This window comes from Fringilla coelebs (genome assembly GCF_963513975.1).
Source record: "Fringilla coelebs genome assembly, chromosome: Z".
Classification (NCBI taxonomy): Eukaryota; Metazoa; Chordata; class Aves; order Passeriformes; family Fringillidae; genus Fringilla; species Fringilla coelebs.
The window spans coordinates 19,015,011-19,037,219 of NC_140031.1; the positions used below are offsets into that span (position 1 = coordinate 19,015,011).

At 36.6% G+C, this 22,209-nt stretch overlaps 1 protein-coding gene across 3 annotated transcripts in view; it reads right to left on the reverse strand.

The window, feature by feature from the left end:
• Positions 1-22,209, reverse strand: part of PDE4D (phosphodiesterase 4D) — a gene marked incomplete at its 5' end in the record, with an annotated part of 314,585 nt that overhangs the window by 99,649 nt on the left and 192,727 nt on the right. For all 3 annotated transcript variants that reach the window (XM_084225218.1, XM_084225219.1, XM_084225220.1), the window contains one exon: positions 256-447. In XM_084225218.1, coding sequence (XP_084081344.1) covers positions 256-447 — 192 coding nt within the window. The remainder of the gene's footprint in view (positions 1-255; positions 448-22,209) is intronic.

The following is a 22,209-nucleotide window of genomic DNA, read 5'->3' on the forward strand; positions in this document are numbered from 1 at the left end:
AGTACACCAGTATTGACTATCATTACTATTCTGTCAAAGCTAATAGAGAGCATAAACATGTCAAGTGCACTCTCATGATATCCTTCAAAAAGCCACAGGAACAAGAATAATCTTCATTAAAGAAATAAACAAACAATTTTCCATTACTTCACTGGCATAAGTGATTACAGTCTGACTTAAAAAAAATTTCTTGTGGCTGCAAAAGTCTTGATATTGGACAAATTATAGACTAGAAGTATTTCATAAGGTACTTACATATCACTGGCAATGGAGGAATTCCTGGACATGGACTTTGGAGACAGATCATAATCACTGTCTGACCGGTAAAGGAAAGACTCCCTACGTTGGCTGTGGACAAAATTTGCCTGAAGTATTAGCCCTGACCCAGGGCTTGTCATGGGGTCCAAGGGACTTCGTCCTGATGATGTACCATTGTCTACATCGAAACTGCAAAAAAAAAAAAGAGATTTTTTTTTAATGTTATTGACCTAAGAATTTTAAAATATAATAAACACCCTTCTGATAATTATCACAGCTAATTGCTTCTTGATAGTAATGGAGAAATAAAGACCTGGTCATGTCCACTGCTACAAAAAAACCACAAGCCACACAGGAGAGATACTTTAAAATTACTGATAAACAAGAAATCCCCCAAGGCTGAAGTAAAAGAAAATTGGTAGAGAAAAGTCCCAAGTTATAAGAAATACAGGAAGCTTTCTACTTCTCTGCATGTAGAGTATTCACGAGCTCTATACCAGCAGAAACATGATATTTCACTATTTACTTCTTCAGGTCCCACGTCTCCTGAGCTGGACACCAATTATCCTGTCTCCCACTGCTAAGGCAGAGGGGGGCTTTTTCCTTATTAAGTACCCAATCCTAATATTTTGTTACTACAAAAATATTTCAAGCACATACTTTATCTTGTGCCAGTAAAAAAAGTGCTGCAGTGGCATTAAGGCACAGGCGTGTGCTTGAGCACATCTGCCTGCATTAGGTTTGCTGTTTTGCAAACAGATGGAAGCAGTGAGTCCTTTGTTAATGGCCAAGCAGAAGAACTTCTGTAGCTGTTTGTGTCTTTGAACCCCACAGTTTAGATTCAGCACTTTTGATTGTTGTGTTTGGTATGAAGAGTGGTAAAGAGGCTTATCATTCCTAGAGAACATTTTTCTCTAGAGAGGCTGAAGGACGAGTTTAAAGAAAGAAAGAGAAGGAGAGAGTAGACACTGTTTTACATAGATGGTAATATTTCTACAAAGGGCTTTGAAAATCATTGCAAAGACCTTGAACAGGAGTCTGCAAACAATTAGACGCTGATACAGGGTGAGTGGTGCTGAGAGGATGTGTTCATGGCAATCTGTGCTGCTTGATAGCCCAACAGCTCCACCTGGTAGTGTATGGAGGCTTTTTGCAGCATGTGTCTTCATGTTTGGATGTCTTGTGGTATGCAGTCTGAGAGGTTACAAATGTGTGGATTAGCAAAACTAGCTCTCTAGGCTCATTTGCCATAGTAATGGGGACAAAAATAACACTGCTAAAGCACGTAAGAATGGGGGATCAACGGAGGATCATTCACATAATATTTAAAAAATAGATAAGCATTAGCAGCATATTATGCATTTTTGTTTAACCCATATGAAGTATTCTTTTGAAAATGGTGTTCATTTGAAGGACACACACAGGTTTCCAGTTACAGATAAGGACAGCAGAAAAGATGCAGGGCGAGTCAGCTGTTGATTAGACTTCAGGCTGAAACAAGCTGGTGCATGCTACTCTGCTTGTTTTATCTCCCATTGACCAGAGGTTTCAATGAGGTTGCCACTTCAATCCTTTGCTGAAGTGACAGGATTCCTATGACCTTTTTTTCTCTTCTTAAATTAACTAATCAAAGAAAGATATATTGCTTATTTTGACACAGATGCACACTGCCTGGCAGAGGATAGATTTTTGTTGCATTATTTATTTCATTGTTTATTTTTACTTTGCACATATTTCTAGAACTTACTGGCTTACTGCCACATTCAGACTAAATTATTTTCTTTGTATTCACCATTTACAGTTTGAATGTAGAAAAGCAAATGTAGTTGGTTTGTCTGTTTCTCTTTTTTAAAAAAATAAACGCAGAAAATATTGTTTAAAAAATTCAAGAGAGCACAGTAATTTAATTCTCTTTTCACTGTAGTTTTCAGAACAATCACCTGTCAGTAAATCCAAACACAGACACTTCTTTCCAGGACTGATTTGATTTGATTATGCCTGTGTCTTAAAATGTCCTACTGCTTCATGAACCACAAACTAAGAAAGCCATAAGACAACAAATTAGAGTTCTGGCACCAGCCGTCTAGGTGATCTTGGACTGTGCAGAGTTCCTCTTTGACTTTCATTTCTTCTATTTGCTGCATCTCTGTGATGACTGTGAAATCTGCTCACAAAGGGTATTTGAGAATGTATTGGAAATATCAAGATACCATGAATGCTTCAGTAAAATGTCCTTTGCAGCTCGTAGTGTCATTGGTTCATAACCACATTTCCATTCTTACTAGCATGACTACTATTACTTTTTATCAATCAATATCTTTTTAGCTTGAATTCCTAAATATTGCAGGAGGGCAAAATAATCACAATGGTAATGAAGGGTTTAGCTCATCATATCCAAATTTCCGAACATTAATATTTTGTTTCCTGAATAACTTTTATACCCTTTAAACAGCTTCAGGTAAACATGAACTCTTAATCAATACATAGTCTGTATATTTTGTTTTTCTATTGAGGACAGAGGGGAGATAATTCCTGCAATTTCAGGTAAAACAGAAGACTGTTCTCAGTAAGACTAATTTCTGCAATGACAGCATCATTTCAAATATATATGAGCTTGACTGGGAATTTTAAAACAAAAGTTAAAAACTGGATATAAATAAATGAAGATTAATGCAAGTCCCTCTTACAGAATGAAAATTTTATATAAAGATTTAATACTAAATTGATTTATTTAACAGTGGACTTAAATATTCAACTGAATCAAAAGTATTCAGTTGCATTAAACAAATATGGTTTTATTTGCAGGGTTTTTATTTTCTTCATCCCCCTTTTGTGGACATGACATGAATATTATATTACCAACAATTTCTTCCAGTCAGAAACCAAGGCAGGCCTCTACAAATTATTTCACTCCCAGATTGTAACATAATCAATTTTTAAAATTTAGAAATCTGTTAGGTAGAACTGCAGTTTCACCTGGGAGAGGTCCTTTGGTTTGCATCACCAGGTAAAGACAAACTTGTGCCAGAGGCTGCTGTTGCAACAGAAATTTTGTGCTGTTGTACTGCGTGGGGACCACTAGATGGGTGTAAAGCCCAAAAAGCAGGATCCAAATAGATCAGCTGGGTTTGCCTCCTGCTTTTCCAAGAAAATATGCATCAAGAAAAATAGCGTTCAGCTCTACAGTCAAAGGAAAGTGTGAATAGAGAACTTTTTTTTTCCAGAAACCTATATTCACATTAAAATTTTTCTGAAATGTTGTAGTAGTTCTGTCTTATTTAGATCTTTCTGAGACATTTCCCAACACTTTCAGATACAAGGCTTGTAGAATTCTAAATCGAAAAAAGAGTTATTACAATGAAAAACATATAAATTGTTTCTTTGTCTGAATGACATCTCTTATTTTTAAGAAACCGTACTTCTAACTACACTGTATCAAAAGAAGAGAGAATCAGAATGGGGAATTGAACACTTCAACACCAGTTATTTTCTCTTTGTTGTTGCATACGCTGAAAAAATCAAAAGTTTAATGCGCAAAATAGGGCAGGCTCTTTAACTTGCCTGAACAGAAATTGCTAAAAGTCAGCTGTGCTTGTTTCAAATTTATCTTTTCACTCTTAGTAAGTTTTAAGCCACAGCAAGAATATGCTGTGAGTTAGAAAGAACAGAGAAACAGAACAACATCTTCATGGAAGTTGTTACTAAAGAGGACAGGAACTCTTTTGCTTTCATTTTGCAGGTAGCAAGTGGCAATTCAAAGACAGAATTCTACACCATTTCTCTGCAACCAGCCCTGGGCACTTTGCATAATGCATGCAAACTGAAACTGCCTTTGGTGACAGGCATTTGGCACAGACATCACAGAATTTTCTGTGTTCAAAGAGCTTTGCTGCAACTCCAGAGATGCCAAAGCCCTGAAAAGTCAGTGATAATTCAGCAACTTTTGTGTCTGCATTTTGACAAAATGTTTTAAGGCATTAGTGGATAGTTTTTATCTTTAGAGCCCGCCTTATTCAGTGTTCAGTGCTGACAAACTTGACATGAGATGAAATTCAGAATTTGTTTCCTTGTTTGGCTGCTCATGTTGTTTGCACTTCTTACCCACTTTCTGTCATCCATGCTCTGTACTAAGATGGGGACAAAGCTGAGTGAGTTGTAAACATTCATGGCTGATCTCCCTTGTGCTCCTAACACAAAAAGTACAAATAAACCCCCAAGCAGACTTTAGGAAGATTGGAAGAATGTTAGATATTTGCTTCAGACAATACTAGGACTCTGTGGCAAGAACAAGAGAGGTTCTGGATCCTGATTCTGAATCTTAGCAGCACTTGTTTGTTGTTAATGATTGCACAGCTTCTTTGCATATTGAAAGAAACTGTGGACTTCTTTTTGAGTCCCTAAAAAATGGTTTCCCACTCTCTGCCATGCTGCTAAAAGAAAAAATGTGGAGGCCTATATATAAAATATAGATATTAGTGACATAGGGAATCACGGCATCATAATCACTATACCCAAGAGTTTGTAATTAAGGCTGAATAGAAAATCTTAGTGTTGGTTTTCCTTAGTACTGAGAATTTAGCACTAATTCTGAAGCATTCTTTTTTTTGGGGGGGGAGGAGGTATTTTCTTTAATTTTTGTGTGGTTTTTATTTTTAGAGAAGTATGCAATAGTGGGAGAGAGAAGGAAATAAATTTCACCCTGAAATGAAGAACTTACTAGACTTTTTAAGAATGCAAATTGTACTCCTGTTATTCCCCTTTAAGTGTCTTCCCACTTTCATCTTGGAAACTACAGGGAGGGAGAGCCAAATTAATTGAACCTCTTGGGGACATCTTATCTTTTAAGGCCATCTTTAGCATTACAGAGGGACAGGCAAGTTCTGGAGGAGCACTTTTTTTCCCCCATCAAAGGAGTCCATTGTCCTAGTGTCAAGCAATCTCTCCAGCCATCTGTGCTATGACCTACATACACTTCTCAATGTCCTCACTTCCAAGAAGTTGTGTCCTGTTTTTTCACCTGGTAGCACAATCCAAATATTACACAAGATAGGTGCATTTGGTGTAGCAGTTGTAATTCACTGAAATTAGCAGAGAAGACCTGCCCTGCAGCAACTCCCTTTGAGCAGGATCTAATTTAGAGCAAAAGCAAGGTAATAAAAACGTAAGGTTCCAAGGAAAGGGTAAACTATTTATTGTTTGTGCCCCAGGACAGGAGCCCCTCTCTGAGGAAAGAGGTCTTAGCAAGTGGAGAAAGGGAAGGAACGGATGCTGCCTTCAAAAGCAGAATCTGAATTTATTTCTTGGATTGCTTCAGATTTAAATAAGCAGTGTGTCACCACAGCTGATGGAATGCACCATGAATATGGAGGATTGTAGAGAAACGCCAGAGTGTGCTTCTACCTAAGATTCCATGGCAGGTCTTTGTGATTTCACTTGGGCCTTTTTATTGCTTATTAATAAACTAAGCATTAAATTCTTACTACAGCTGACTTGGGGGTCCCTTTTTTTTTGGCCGACATAGTTACCCCAAAGTGAAAGATGAAGCTTTAGAATTTTCTTTATCATAAAGAAATAAGTTGCCACTAGTCTGCTCCTGCTACAGGCTCCCAAAAGATTTTAGGTGTTGAATAGACCAACCTGCAGCATCAGAAAAAAAAACAAGTAAAAACCAAGTAAAACTAAATCAGTAGATTTATATAATTGAATACTAGGCTAATTATTTTTTTGGGGACCTTTCAAAATGTTTCCTTACTGAGTGTCTACCCAGTGATGCAGAAGAATCTACATCTGGTTATCTCCTTTCTTTCTGTCTTTTCCCCCAAGAATACTTTAAAAAAAAAAAACCAAAAAAAACCCCAAAAATCAAAACACCAAAAAAACCCCACCAAAACAACAAAAAAACCTCAGTAAAATGAGGGAAGAAAAATAAAAACATTTGTATTGATATTTTAAAAGGAATATAATACCTACTCTCTACATTTGAAGAAAAAAGTGTTTATATGTGGATTGATATTTTTATTTTCTTTCTAGCAAAATTAAGAAAAATTTTTGCCTTCCATTACTTAAAATATTTCCAGTCAATTGTAACCAAATGATTTTAGAAGGAACATATGATCTAAATCTGAATTTTCATGTAGAATTCAAGCCAAATATCTGGTTGTGGCTTTGAGTTTCCAGTTGAGTTCCAGTGGTTCAGAAAGCAAGCCCTATGATTAACTCCATATTTAGAAGTGATGTGGGTAGATTTTCCCGTATCAAAGTTCCAAGCAAAAGAATAAAAATGGGATTTTGTGATTTTCTTTTTTTTTTTCTTTAGCAGTAGAACTTGGCTTTTTCTGTTGACATAACAGTTTTTAGAAGCATTTGAGTGTACTAGGCTATTAGGTCCAAAATTATAAGACAGTATTGAAAGCCCAGGAAAAGGGCAAATAGAAGATGTGTAGGACAAAAAACCAACATTAGTAAGAACTGGTAAACTCAAACATGTTAACAAAGGAACTCTGACTGTCTATTTATCTTCTGGGTCATGTTTTTCGAGCAAGCATCTCAGGAAATCCAATCTCTCAAAACAAACTGCTTCATGTTTTGTTATGAAGTTTCCAGGCAAGGAGTTTCCTGTGAAGACTATTCAATTTCTTTGGTACTTTAGCTTTGAATTGTTTCCTGATACTCAACTGAAGATGTGCTTTCCACAGTGTAACCTCATTATTCTTAATTATACCTCAGTGGTCTACCCATTTGGTATGAAGCTCTTTTTTAAGGCACCTATTACATCAACTTGAGTGTTGTACTCAGTCAGCTGTACTGGGATTCCCTTCGTTATTCCTTTTATTTTTTTCCTCAGAGAGAATATCATCCCTCACCTGGCAAGTTTTATTCTCTAAACTTTGTCTTGGGAGTCAACTTCTTTCTACTAATGTGATGCTCAAATTGAATGCTAAATTCCAGATCCTATCAGATGGATTTGATGTTTTGATGTTTCTTTGAAGCTGAAATAGTTGTCTTTTTTAGTATAACAACAATTCAAGAACCACGAGACAAATGAAATGAAAAATAATTTCCAAGAAATGTGGTAATCTGTTCATGCTTTTACTAGATTTAAGTCACTTTATAAGGTTCTTCTGATCTAATAGACCTAAGGGGATCAATATTTATACTTTTAGATAACAAAAAAAGCCACCAAGCCTCTTTTTCCCAATGCTTCTGCTAAAATCTGTGGCAGCTGAGATCTGAATGACAAATGACCTGCAGAAAATGTTGAGGAATTAGAAGTATTTTGGGCAATCTGAGGAAAATAATGTTGAAAAACAGAACCACTTGATCCAGACATGAGAAAGACTAGGCAGCAAGTGCTGGGGTGCTCCAAGTACCCCACAAACCTGCTGGTCCTTGCCACCCCTGTATGGCATTGCTGCAGGTACACTTCAAATGCATTTCTAAGACTGCAGTCTCAGCTGGACTGATGGCTCTCCATTCCACTACTGTCATTATGTGATTGCAGTCTATCTGTCACCATTCACTTAAGTCATTAGGTGGGTTTATGTTTCTATGATCCCCATGGATGGAGAATCCACAACTTTCCTGGGCAACCTGTTCCTGTGCCTCACCACCCTCACAGTAAAGAATTTTTTTCTAATATCTAATCCAAACCCACTTTCTTTCACTTTGAAGCCATTCCCCTTGTCCTGTGAATTCACATGCTCTTGGGAATGGCCTCTCTCCATCCTTCCAGTAAATTCTCTTGGGGTACTTGAAGACTGCAATTAGGTCACCCAAAGCCCTCTCTTTTCCAGGCTGTACATACCTAACTCTTAGTATTTCCTAAGAGGAGAGGTGCTCCATCCCTCTGATCATCTTTGTGGCCTCCTCTGGACTCCCTCCAGCAGGTCCATGTCCTTGCTGTGCTGTGACCCCAGAGCTGATGCAGCACTGCAGTGGGGTCTCAGCAGGGCAGAGCAGAGGGGCAGAATCCCCTCCCTGCCCTGCTGCCCACCCTGCTCTGGGTGCAGCCCAGGACACGTGTGGCTCTCTGGGCTGTGAGTGCCCATGGCTGGGGCATGTCCAGCCCCACAAGTCCTTCTCCCTGGAGCTGTTATTGATCTGTTCATCCCCTTAGGTGTTGCCCTGTCCCATGTCCAGCACCTTGCACTTGGTCTCACTAAACTTCACAAGATTCCGATGCACCCATTTTTTCAGCCTGTTTAGGTTCCTCTGGGTGGCATGAATACTGAACTATATTCAGATCTTTTTTAAAAAAATCACTTTACCTAGTTTATCCAAGTTCAAGAAAAATTGTTTTTCTTTCCAGGGTGAGTTTTAATCCAAATATACCAACCTCTTTTTCTGCATCACTAGTTTTCGGGCAGTATTTGGAAGCTGGGATACAAAACCAACTTGTACCATGTGACCATATGGCATGAATTTACTGTAATACACAGTGCCATCAATTTTCTCTTATTTTAAATGTTGTAGAATAAAATTTCAAAGCATATAAAAATGCTTATTTATCAATTAATAAAAATATACAAGCCATTCATGAAGCATGTTTCCTAACTCTAGTTAAAATGCTATTTCCCTAAGATATTAGCAGAATATGGTTGAGAACCAAACTTGTGCCAGGGATGGAAAACTAAATACACTAAAAGTGCTCAGCCTCCTCTTTCTGTGAATCTAGTCACATGCCATTATCTAAAGTCATTAAATTTCTTATGTATTCTTTAGTAATTACTGGTGTGATGAAGCAAATGTAAGAAAACAGGGAGTTTCTCAGACCTATAATATTTAAATCAATACCCCACAGTACTGATGAAAACACAGAGTCCATATCATGGGTAAAAATATTCCAAGGGATAACACTAATATGGATTATGAAGTTTCCCAGCAAAACACATCTTTCTGAAATGTCCTCATATACAGCCCCAATGGTGATAAATGCTAGGTCACAGAAGAAATGGCTTTTTAAACACATTTCCTGTGTTTAATGACAAAGACCTTTCGCAAGGAGTACCTGTGACAGAAGGAGCCAGGACTAAGCGTCCGTGGTTACCTCATGCTATTTTCCCATACCAGAAAATACGGCACAGAATGATAGAAGCACAGACTGGTTTGGTTTTTAAGTGGCCACAAATTATCTCATTTCAGCCCACCTGCCATGAACAGGAATACACTTTCCACCAGATCCGTTTTTTTAGATCTCCATCCAACCTGACCTTGAACACTTCCAGGGATGGGGCATTCACGACTTTTCCGAACAACCTGTTCCAGAGGTTTACCATCCTCACAATGAGGAGTTTCTTTCTAATGCTTAATCTAAAGTTATCCTTCTTCATCTTAAAGCCATTACCTTGTCTCTTGTCACTACATTCTTGTCACTCTCATAAAACATCTCTCTTGAGTCTCTTGTAGGCCCCCTTCAGGTATTGGAAGGTGTTCTAATGTCCCCCTGGGGTTCTAAATCTCCCTTCTCTTCTCCAGGCTGAACAAGCTCAGCTCTCTCAGCCCATGCCCCTGGAAGTGTGCTACAGCCCCCTGATCTTCTTTGTGGCCTTCTCTGGACTCATTCAAATAGGCCCAGGTCCTTCTTAGAAAGAGATCCAGTGAGCCATCGTGTGATGCAGTGTGACCATTATGACAGGAGGACCTGCAATCCTCAGCATCACTTAGTTCACAATTATTAAATCCTTGGACAACTGACCTTAAGCAACATTTTCTTCAAAAACTCTGCATTGAAGAAAATGGATAAGGGCTGTGGACAGAAAGGCCCAAAGGGAAGAAGCTCTAAAGCCCAAATGATAGGCTCCTCGCACATAGAGGATGATTTGTTTCACCAGTACAATGTGCACACATAAATATCAACATGAAATCAAGGCCAGCTTCAGAGGAAGGTGGACAGGAGACAGATAGGTAAGAAATTGCCATTGTTTCTTTAGGTATTGTTCAAGATTGCCCATGACAATGAAAGCTCTAGGTAAAGGATACATAACTATATTTGACAGGAAACAATTTATTTTTTTTTCTCACACCATTGTAGCATTCCTCTCATAGCAATAAGTAATTGCTGGCAATTAAAATTAATCACAAACAAATTCTACTTCCACAAGAATCTGTGTTGGATATATTAATAGTAATTATCATTGAAAGCAAACTATACATTTTGTAAAGAGTAAAAGCTCAAGGTACTAAGACCTTCAGAGTTCTAAAATTTTTATACTTTAGTTTAACAAAATTGGTTTATCCTTTCCACTTCAGTTCTTTAAATTCCAGGCATTGGATTTTTGTCTCTTCCTCTTCCCTAGACTCCTACTTAAAGTATTAAGGTATATGTAGTGATTTGAGTTCTGGAAGTTCTTTGCCACATCCAAGCAACAACCTTTAAAGGGTAACAAGTTCAGCAGCTAACCTTGGAAGATTGCTGAGATGAATTATCTTGTGCATACACATTTACACTTGTGTTAGACCCTGAGAACACTCACTGAGTGCATGTAATGTCAATGATAATTCATGTCAATAGTCCAAAGCAAATTATAATCTACAATAATGAATCATTTGGGTCTTGTTTTTCCTGATTTTTAGGACATTATTTTAATGTTAAATGTATTATTACAATGCCTAATAGCATTACCTAGGAGAGCTGACTGGTGTTCCTCTGTATAGAACTGTCTTTTCTTGTTGCTAAATTACTAAATTCTGTGCTGCAATTTTCCTCCCAAGTTTTTAAGAGGGAAGGAGGGTCAAGTGTTCATAGAAAATGACAGAGAAAATAACATTTTTTCATATTTAAGACATTCTGGGAACTGTTTTGTGAGATACTCTAGTGACTCATATTTTGTTGTACAAAACAGGGTTTAGCCAAGTGTCTGCAAAATGTTATGGTTTTTTACTGATTCTGTGAATCTTTGCATAAATTTCAAAAAGTTATAAGTATAGGCTAAGCTTAAGTCTGTCACCTCATGTATCAGCATTATAGAAAAAAATCTGAAAATCTGTTTTTTTTTAAATCTCCTGTTTTGCCCAGAGTCTCAGAGGACCCTGAGGAAGAAGCCCCTGTGGGGGGATTTTGTATCTTTTGCCACAGAAGACAGGTACTGATCAAAGGGCTATGGAGAAGTAAGAGTGATTTTATTATCAGGAATTGGAAACAATTGCTCAAGCTGCAAAGCACCTGATAATGAACCAGTCACACCAGGTAAGTGACTGGTTTATCATGCCTCACTGGTTAAGTATTTTTCCTTCTTGAGGTATCCATATGCTTAAGCCGTCATGCTCTCATGAAGTAAAAATATTATAGAACCACATAGGTAAAGTATAAAATTATTTATGCACGGGACTAAACCAAAGTTCCAAAGTTAAATGCAATCTTGGCTTTTGTTCTTGACTTTTCAGTCATAATAACATCTATATCAGGTTACTGTATTTACATTTGAGCACATGTTGAAGACCCTTACTTATCTCCAGTTTTCTATTTTAGCCTGCTGTAGCACTGCCAACAGCTGTTAATAGCAGACTATCAGAAAACTGATTTCAAATGCAGCGTTGCAGGTTTGCCTTCTAAAGATTAGTACATAGAGGAAGACCACATTTCATTTTGGTTGTAATGCATGTTTGATTAACTTCATCTTCTGCTCACCCTCGAGATCATTGGAACACTTCGTTCACAGTCTCATTTGCATTAACTACTACTGTAATATAGGCATGTTCTTGTTACAGTCTCTCATGCTCCTATATAGTCTGTTTCTACCAGTCACTGTAAGATCATTTATTGAGTAAATGGCTGTTGGACTCTGAAAGGAAATGTGACAAAGCAAAACCTACAGAGCTATAAATTTAGTGCTTTTTGTATTAATAAAACAAAGAAAATATTATGAGGTGTGAAATTACTATACATATTATACAACTCACATTTGTTAGAATATCTAAAGGAACAAAAGTCTAAAAATGCTCAGACTATTAAAAAATTAACTAGAAATGAGAGAAAAACCTCCAGCACTGATTGCCACAGACTTCAGATGCCACACAGAGTGCTAAGCTAAGCATGTCTCATCAAAGAAATGAGTCTTTCTCTGTGAAGGAATGCAGTAACAGAAGTGCCAGTTTACATTGCTTGCAGCAAGGCATTTTTTTCCAGTATTAAAACTGGAAGGTTATATGCAGTTAATTAAAAGAGCAGCTGAAAAACATTTTTTTTAATAAATGTGAGTGACCTGGCAAGCCAAAGCTGTTAAAAATCACTGTGTATTGCAAAACAAATTCCTCTGTGAAATTCTTCTCACAAAGCAAGACCAAATTATTCTATTAAAATTTAAAACTCAGCCTAGTGCAATGCCGAAATATATATCCGTAGATCTATCAAGGCCAGCTAAAAATTTCTCAGCAGAGTTATCTGTAAGAACAAACCAATTCCATAGAATAAGTTTTGTTCTCTAATTTGTACTAAAAATTTGGGAGGGGTGATGATTGCTTTTGACTGCTTTAGTCCATCAACCATCTTCCCTGCTGTAACAGCTCATTAGCTGCATTTCTCCATTGGGCAAAATGTGCTGCCTTTTCCCATCCTTTCCACAAGCCCTTCCCTGAACTCCAAAAGAATGCATGTTTAAACTAACAAAATCATTCAAAAGTCTGGACAAATCATAACAACTAAACTATAGAATATCTTAGGACAAAATGATTAACATGACGTATGTTTACAAATAGAAAAAAAAAAAAATCAAAAGCATAAAGGCATTTTTTGTATAATGAAATTTCCTGTTACCAGGAAAAATTGTGCATTATTTATTGACTTAGTGCAAAAAAGAGTTGTCAGGCAACTAGATTCCAAACGTCTATTTTCTTGATCCTGATGTCATTACTAAAACTGGGATAGGACACGCCATAATTGCTGGCGCCAAGGAGGTGATTATATCCCTCAGGAAACATTAAAAAATGCACAATCCAAGAGAGAAAGTCCACAATCTCTCATCTACAGATGAAAAAAATATCTGTGTAACATTGCTGCTTTCGGAACAACTTCTTCATCTATTTTGCCCTGACGTCTTGTAATTGCACACAAAACGATTTAGTCAAATAAAAACTGCTTTTCGAGCAGTGCTTTTCAGCAAAACTCAGGTACCCAAAGCCCTGCCACGCTGCCCACACACAGCCCTGGTGCTGTGCCCTCCCAGCCGGCACCGCTGTGCGCGCACCATCCATCACCGCGCCTGACCCACGACCTGCTGCAGAGCTCACAGACAGTCTGTGGCTCTCCAGGAGAAACCCTAAGCAGACGGGAAGGGGGGCCCAGGCAACTGGAGGAGGGACAAACTATCAGGATATCCTTTGTTGCATCTGTTTCTTTTGTGGGAATAAAGTAGAATAAGAGGATACAAAAACCTGTTCTCTCGCTGGGTGAGTCATCCTGACTGAATAATTTTATCCTCTTCTGTGCTTACATTTCCCTACCTGCAAAATGGGAACTTTGTAAAGAGCCAAGAGTTCTGAACCTTAAAAACAACCAAAACAAAACAAATTAAAACCTACATACTACCTAAAATTAATACCAATTAATTTTAGTAGTGGGTGTTTTAATTTGGTAGTAGGAAATTAGGAGTAGTAACAAGAGAAGAATCAGAAGCATTGTTTTTTAAGGTTTATCAAAAGCAGATATAGGTGAGGAAATGAGAAATTTAGAAAATTTACTGGTTTTCCTCATAGAAATCCTGTGAAGGAATAGGAAGAATAGAAGAATAGCATTTACTTGTTTTGGTACATGTGTTTTTCAAGATCCCCTCCATAAAAATGCAGCTAAAGACATTAGAACAGGAGGTATTTCAGTAACATTTCCATGTAAAACAAGGGAATAATGGAGAAAAAAGATAAAAGGAAAAAAAAAGCAAAATAAACCACCAGCAAGCAACCAAACAAACACCCTTCACTAAACACTTATTGTAAGAAATTTTATTAAAAAAATACAAGGAAACAAAGAAGGAAATCTTTCTCACTTAGGTGAGAAGCTGATTAGATGTTTTTAAAATGTGATTTTATTTTTTGTTTCACCATGTGGTAGTTCTACAAGACAAAGCAAGCCATTCTGAATTCTCCTTTCAGACAGAATTAAATGGTTTGTTTGGTTTTGTTCAGTTGCGGGTATTTTTTCAGAACAGTAACAGAAAGGACTAAATAAATAAAAAAATAATAAGAAAAAAGTTAAATGGACAATTAATGCACCAGATGAAACACTACTGAGGTGAAAATTACTGTCAGTGGCTAAATATGTGCTTAGAATATCCTACTACACAGCCCTGCCAGGACAGCACATGGGCAAGTATTCCTCCTGGGAATTTTGTAGTTTTGCATTAAGGAAGCCTCATTAGTACATATCTTCCCACACTATTCTTTTTTTACCCCTCCCAGCCATGGCTTTTTGCCCACAGAGCTTTTTGTTTATCCATGAGAAACACAGACTATTAAAAAAGATAACAGGTTTGTGTACTATTTTCCTCTGAAATTTTTCTGTGATTGTTAATAGTTAAAGCAATGAAAACTGAAAAAAAAAATATATATCTGACTTCTCCAATGCATTAGGTAGCAGTCAATAAATACAGTTTTTGCTAATGAACTTCAGTATCAGAAGTGCAGTTTAGTAAGCATAAATTTTCAGAATATTCATGGATTTGTAAAATTTAAGGGATGGCATGCTTGAAAAATTGAATGTTTGATTAAAACAAAATAAATTCCTCAATGAGTATTTAGAGAAGAGAGGTAAGGCAGAAATTTTTGCTTATAGTTTAAATATTAAAGTTCATACCATTCCCTGACATGGGAGAAGGTGAAATAAACAGTTATCTGTATCACTTAAATCTTTAAGAACTATTACATTATGCAGTAACGTTTGTGTTTGTCTCTATATTCCATCCTTTATGAGAAGCTGGATTTAATTTATTTTCCAAGCACCCGCAATAAAAAATATTGCATAAGACCTCATTCTGCAAAGTTAAATTTCAGGAAACGGGTCCTTTAATTTACCATCAATGAATACAGTGTCTGAGGCTAATTTAACATCAAATGAACTAGAAACTCTGAAACCAGATGCTGGTTCTGAGCCACACAGAGATAGCAAGGTGAAAGAGCTTCAGAAGTTTGCTCTCAAAATCATTATTCACCAGTATTTTTATGGTAAAATCCTTGACAAGATTCATACACTTGAAAAAGAGGAGCAGCAGGCAAAAGGGAATAGACTAGGCATGTCTGGAAAAAGGAGAAGAAACAATAAAGAATACTTTAAGCAGGCTCATCCCTTTTAGGAAATATCTATCTGCAGCTAACAAAATTATACTTCTCAATACTTCATATTAAAGATTTGAGAAAAGGGATCTGCTAGTGAGCAAAAGTACATTCTGAGCTGATAGCCCTTAGATTTTCTTTTTTAGATAAAAAAAACTCAATTGGAATTTCAATTATTATCACAATTTTATTATTATTTTATTTAAGTGGTGTCTTCCAAGGATTTTTGAAAGCAATTGGAAAGTTCTTGCAAACTAACTCTTCACTTTTGATTCTAGATTTCCAATTGCCAGCAAGTATTTAAACTAAAATAAAATCTTATTTTGAAATAAAAGCCCAAATATTACCATGCTCAATACCTCAAATAGAAAAATATAAAAATTGAGAAGGCAGAGAGAGCAGCTGGCCTATCTGAATGTTAAAAAAGATACAGTGTTTTGATTTCAGTTACAATGAATCATACAGAACTTCTATTTCTAGTACCAGGAACCAATAAGAACATAACTACTGGTTAGGAAATCAATCAGTTTTAGGTGATGAAGCAAAACATTATGAGGAGCTACTGGAAACTGAAAAATGAATGCTTCTCATCCATCTAAACCCATGTAATGATATATGTGTCATATTGATAGCATGAATACAAAGCAATATTTTACTTTTAAAATAAATAATTGTAAGAAAGTTATAAATGTGCAATATCAGTAACAGTCATATGGTCATCTTACCAACATGGGGAGAAACTGTGGGGGTGGGAAGTCTTTCTGTGGTGGAAAAGCTGTTTGGACAAGATGAAAAGCTGTGATGGCTTTACAAAATGTCATTTCCTAGTTATTCATTTCCAGCCTTTTTCAAGAATGGATATTCCAAGGAGAAAAATACATTGCTTCACAGCTGTGAACATCCTGCTTGCCAAAAATGCAAATGTAATTACTATCTGTGAATCAAAGAAAAACTGTGGCACTGCTGATAAATATGAGTAAGGCCTAAACCCTGGCATGTTAATCTCATCCCTGGAAGTCTTCAGGGCTGTGCTGGATGGGGCTGTCAGTAACCTGACCTAGCGGAGGAAAAGTGTCTCTGCCCATGACAAGGAGGTTGCAGACAGATGATCTTTAAGGTCCCTTCCAACACAATTCATTCTAAGGTTCTGGCTTTATGGAAATGCAGATCTCTTCAGGTGAAATTCAGATTCATTGAGAAGGGCTCTCTGTGCGTGTTTGTAACAACAAGAACATTAGTTACAAACTGATTGATAACAGGATCACAGTTGTAAGAGAAAAAATCCTTTTAATAGGCAATTGCGGTATTTGAGTTGCCACAAATGCTGAGTTTATGGAGGCTGACACCATCACTAGGGGTTCAAAGAATGGTTCCTAATGTTTTCCCAGCTCACGTCTCTGACCCTTAAAGAATGGAAAACATATGTCAGCAATTAAGTCACTAATCATAGTGTTACCAAGCATAAAAACAGTGCCTGTGCCAATATCAACTGAGTCACTTAATATGTTTTCTCAAATGTCCTGGACTCTACATGGCACCAAACCTAAACAGTCATTTTGGTCATACTGAAAACTAGGCAAGAATAGATCTTTCCTTAACAGCATGGAGTTCAGAGCAGATGGCACTGAGGTGACTATCACGTCTTGACTAATGTCAAAAGGGATATTAAAACAAAAACCAAAACAGAGATTAGCTTGGGGAGTGTTCCCTAGAGGATAAATCAAAAACCAAGCTTTTGCAGACTAGGCTGCAAAGGGCACACCTTCAATATCACTGAGCCAGCCAGCATCATTTTCCAGCTCATTAAATGAAGGGCGTCTGAACAGTTTGCTTCAGAACTGACACAGAATAGGTTGAACTTTTAAAAAGTAATTAATTATACAAGGTTAGTGCCTACCACTGATGATCAGCAAATTTAGACCAAGGGGTCCCACTGGCTTTGATACCTGTATTCTCTTCTCACACCTTTCAAAAATATTCTTTTAGAAGACCCCTTGTGTTATGTATATTTCCTCTTGAATACTGTAATTCCCCCCCTACACACACACCCTGTGTCAATTACTCCTTGATTCTTGACAGATTTCCTCTCTGTGTGGGTAAAAATGAAAGATTATTATCACCAGGATTTCCTGTAATAACAGGTAACAGTGGTAACAGCCTGGTATACAGCTTTACTGTCTTTGAGCTCTAAATCACAGATCTCTTTCTATTGTGAAATATATTTTGAACAGTTAGCAACTTAAGGCAGAAAAAAAATATCAAATCAGGATTTAAATATACTGAAGAGGGGGAGAAGTTAACAATCTACTCATCTCTTTGGACACTGTCTGTCTTCTAGAGCTAATAAAGTAGTTATAGAAATGGGCATTGAGCAGTAATACTGCAACTTTGGAGGTATTGGGATACTTACAGTGCAGGTTTCAGTGTATTATGAGCTGCACATTAGGGAAACATTACATTTCAAATTTCTAAAGCCTGTTTTTAAAGCACAAGTAAAGAATTGCGAGTAATGAAAGGATATGTTATGAAAGGAAAGACAGAGCCAAAATGTTCCCTGTCCAAGACACAAACCAAAGAACAGCCAGAGTGACTTGACCAGAATGTTTTTTTTCCCTTATCACAGGAAAGGCACACATCTACTATCTCATTATCTTATTCATCCAGAGGTTTATTCCGCAGAATAAAGGCAAAAAAGAAGTCAGGGAAACATTGTTATTCGATCTGGACAGAAAGGAATCACAATAGTTCCTGACACACACCCAATTCTCCTTTCAGCCCGTTCTGTTGACAGAACACAATCAGGACTGGTTTGACTTTTTCAGAATCTCTGAAAAATTAAATTCTAAAGTAGTGGGTATTAAAGGGCAAATAAACCTAAAGAAATTTAAAAAGGATGGAAGAAGAGAAAGAATATGAGCCAGGAATGAAAAGCTATCAAAACCCAATTGTCTGCTTCTGTAAATAAGCATTTACTTAATTTATAGTATAGACTTTTTTTTCCATTTAAATGAACAGTTGCTCCCATGTAAACAAGATGCCAGGACTGAGCGGAGTATATTTGAAACTGCAACCTGTATTACAAGAACTGTTTCATGTCCAAGTGGTTGAATGACTGGGAAGAGATAAAAAGAATAGTAGGAAACCAAATTATATTAGTTTATATATTCCGATTTCAGAATTCAGTACTATTTTAAGCCTAAAGTAATGTAAAATTGACTATTACATAAACAAAACATGAAACTCATTTGGAAGCCCTAATATCTTTGTAAATGTTCTTTTCAACCTAGCTGCCTACTGCAAATTTGTTTCAAGCCATGCTTTACAGAAGCACGCTCAGATGGAATGGTGTTTGTACATTTTTAATTGCTTTCACATCAATGAAAATGATTTGAAGAAAATTTGTGCAACAATGACAGTGGGTGGGAAAAGGTTCTTCAGTCTCCAGCATCAGCAAGGGATCCCTGCAGAGCCCTAGTTCAATTTACAGCCAGTAAGAACATGGTGGGTTTTTCCCCCTTTCCACTACTGAACTTCTCAGGGTAACTGTGTGTTTGGCAGCCAAAATAAGTATGCAAGGAGTGCAACAAGAGCCTAATGTGGCCTCTGCCACTAAAAAACATCTGCTGATCAGTATATAACCAGAACATCTACCAGCTGAGGTACTGATGTTACTGCTTTTCTTTCGTGAAGTGACATTTTCATTTGTCATAGGCAAATATGTTCCATTTTACCCTTATTGGGTCTGTCAGAGGAAGCTTAAATAGGAGTCTCACACTCTTACTGCAAGCACAGGCCTGCTGACTTTTAAATGTTCATCTTTACTTAATCATATTTCTCTCCACAAAATGGGGCTATACCTGCCAACATTTTTTTATGCAGTTTCAGATTTAACAGAAGAAAAATAATTAAAAACTGCACAGAGGAATTGGACAAAATCTATCCAGCATCTGTGAAATGGCAATTCAGTCTATCAAATGTCCTTCCTGTGTATTTCCTTTTTCCTGTGTACACTTCAACACCAACAGAAAAAAGCATTATCACACCATCTTTATGCAAAAGATACAAAGCAAATATACATATTAATCAAGAACAAGAAGTAAATACACCCCAAAAAATCTCTTTTTGGCCATTTTTTTCAAGCCAAACTTGAAAAAACAGGTTTTATTAGATCACACAGAGAAAATTAACAGCACAGGTTTGGTCAGATGTCTAAACTTGAAGGTCAGCCTCCCCAGAAGTCCCTGGGGAGAGAACTCTCAGAGGAAATCTGGGAGCACCTGTCTGTATAAGGATGTCATTTCTGATTTTCTAACAGCCCTCTGGACTTATATGAATTCCCGTGTTGACTATGTAAGCATAGGTGAAAGGATTGTCTTCAAATGGTATTATTTTAAAAGCAACAGATCTTTTCCTCACCTTTTAATTTGTGAAATTTACAATATTTTTTATAATCATTAAATTTTTAATTTTAAATATGAGAGCTGAGAATGTTGTGTGACTATTAGACTTGAGTGTATAAAAATCACTCAAGCTATACTAAGGGAGAACACAATAGAAGATTGACGAAATAAAGATTTTTATGAAAGTAAAATATTTGTCTGGAACAAAAGTTAAAATCAGGAAAAGAAAAAAGGAATTTATGCATACGGCTTGATTCAGATGCTTCAGGATGGCATGCAATGAAATCAGCAAGACTTAATACTGGCAAGACCAAGAGGTTTACTTCTGGAAGTGTGATGCACTTCACTTGGTCTCAGAGAACATAAGGAGTGCAGGCTTTATCACATTGTGTCTTCTCACAATAAATGTGAAGATATACAACTCACATTTTGAGAGGTAAATAAATTTTTTTGTTCACTGGACACACCTGGAAAATACACAGATACAAGCAAGGAAAGTGTAAATTGTACCGTATAATATCGATGATATATTTCAAGTAGATATGCACATTTCCACAAAAGGACTTTTGACCAACTTTACAGGTGTCAACATCTAAGGTGCAAATATACTAAAAGAATTAAACTTATTTGAACATATCTGAATTAATGATACAGCAATAAGGGTGTGTAGGAGATGTTGAACCAGGAAGGATGGAAGCTGCAGTACTGCCATTGCTCAGTTTTAGACATAAAAATACCTATTTTATATCTGGCGGTTTTGAAGGCCAAAGTTGAAACCAGTATTCTTTTCATTAAGTGGAGTTAACAGTAAGAAAAGGACTGTTTTCTGGCAGTCTTGCAAAGGTAAATTTTAATGGCATTCAAATGGCAAGGCTGTTTCCAACTCAGCTGGAAACTCGGACAGAAAATGTGCAAATGGGAGGGAGTAAAGGTAAACTAGTTACAGTGTCAGAACCCAATAACAAGGCATATTTAGAGGTCTAGGACAAGAGAAAAATACATGTTTGTTAAGTCAAGGAAAGACCGCATATCAAATGAAAGCACGGCTCACAAGCTTAAAACTACTAAATGTGGAAACGTCTGAGACAATAAAGATGATTATGAATATAAAGCTCTGAGAAGAAGATGATCTTATATAACTGATCTTGTGTAGGGGATTCTTCAGGGCAGCAGCACCCAAGGAGCTTTCATAGTGACTGGCTGTTGACTTCTGTGTATACACCTCTTGGAAAGAATTTCCTAAAAGCGCTTGCTGCAGTCTGCCCTGATGTGTCTGGGGGTGGATGCTAGCAGCAGCTATGAGATGTACCACAACTCCACGGGGAATTAGTCACTGGGGTTCCACAAGCAGCCTGTCACAGTGTCAGAGGGTTAACTGCCCTTGTTACAGCACCCTCCCACCAGCTCCCTGGGCAATACAGCAAGCACCAACATCAAACTATTTGCCATGTGTTGTACTGTAGGAATGTAGAAATTTTTTTTGAAAATTTTTTTGTGTACATGCCATAGAGAGATTTTTTTTTTTAGGTTATTATGTAACTCCATATGGGAAGTTCTTCAAAATTTAAATAACTAACTGATATCATTACCCCAAAATTGAAACTTAAAAAAAAAAAAAAACAAACTACAAAAAGTTTACAATTATTAAAAGAAATTTAAGAATACATTTCAGAAATACTGAAAGGTTTTTCATAAAAATAAATTCCTTTTTTCAAGTCTAAGCCAAATTTTTATTCAAATAGTTTATTTGAATAATGATTTTAAATTACTAAATTGAAAGAAAGCACGATGAAACTAGAATGAATTTTTAAAAATTGATCTGTGCTGGATTTATTTTGAGAGATCTATCAAACAAAAAGGAAGTTTTTAATGTTTCTGTAGCAAAAATCTTTCTTTTTTTAAATGCTTAACATTTTTATAGAAGGGGAAAATATTTCATAAATAATATAGAGAAAATTATTTTTGAATTAGTGTGTGAGTTTTGAATGTATTAGCATTTGAGTTTGTTTATAAAGGCATCAAAAAATGCTGTTGTAAAACTTGAAAAGGAAATAGAGAAGCAACAAATTTAAATCATCAGTTCTTCTCTGTGCCTCAAATCCTTGAAAATGAGGTCAGATGGACAAGTCTGTTTCTGCCATTTAGCTTCTGAAACTGTTCTGTCATTTTATACATTATAGATCTGAAAAGTTTTATCTTTTTTTGATGAAAAAATATTTAATAGGTCATATAATATCATCCTATGCACCTATCTAAGTCATTAATGCCCCCATCTGCACTGTATCAGCAATGG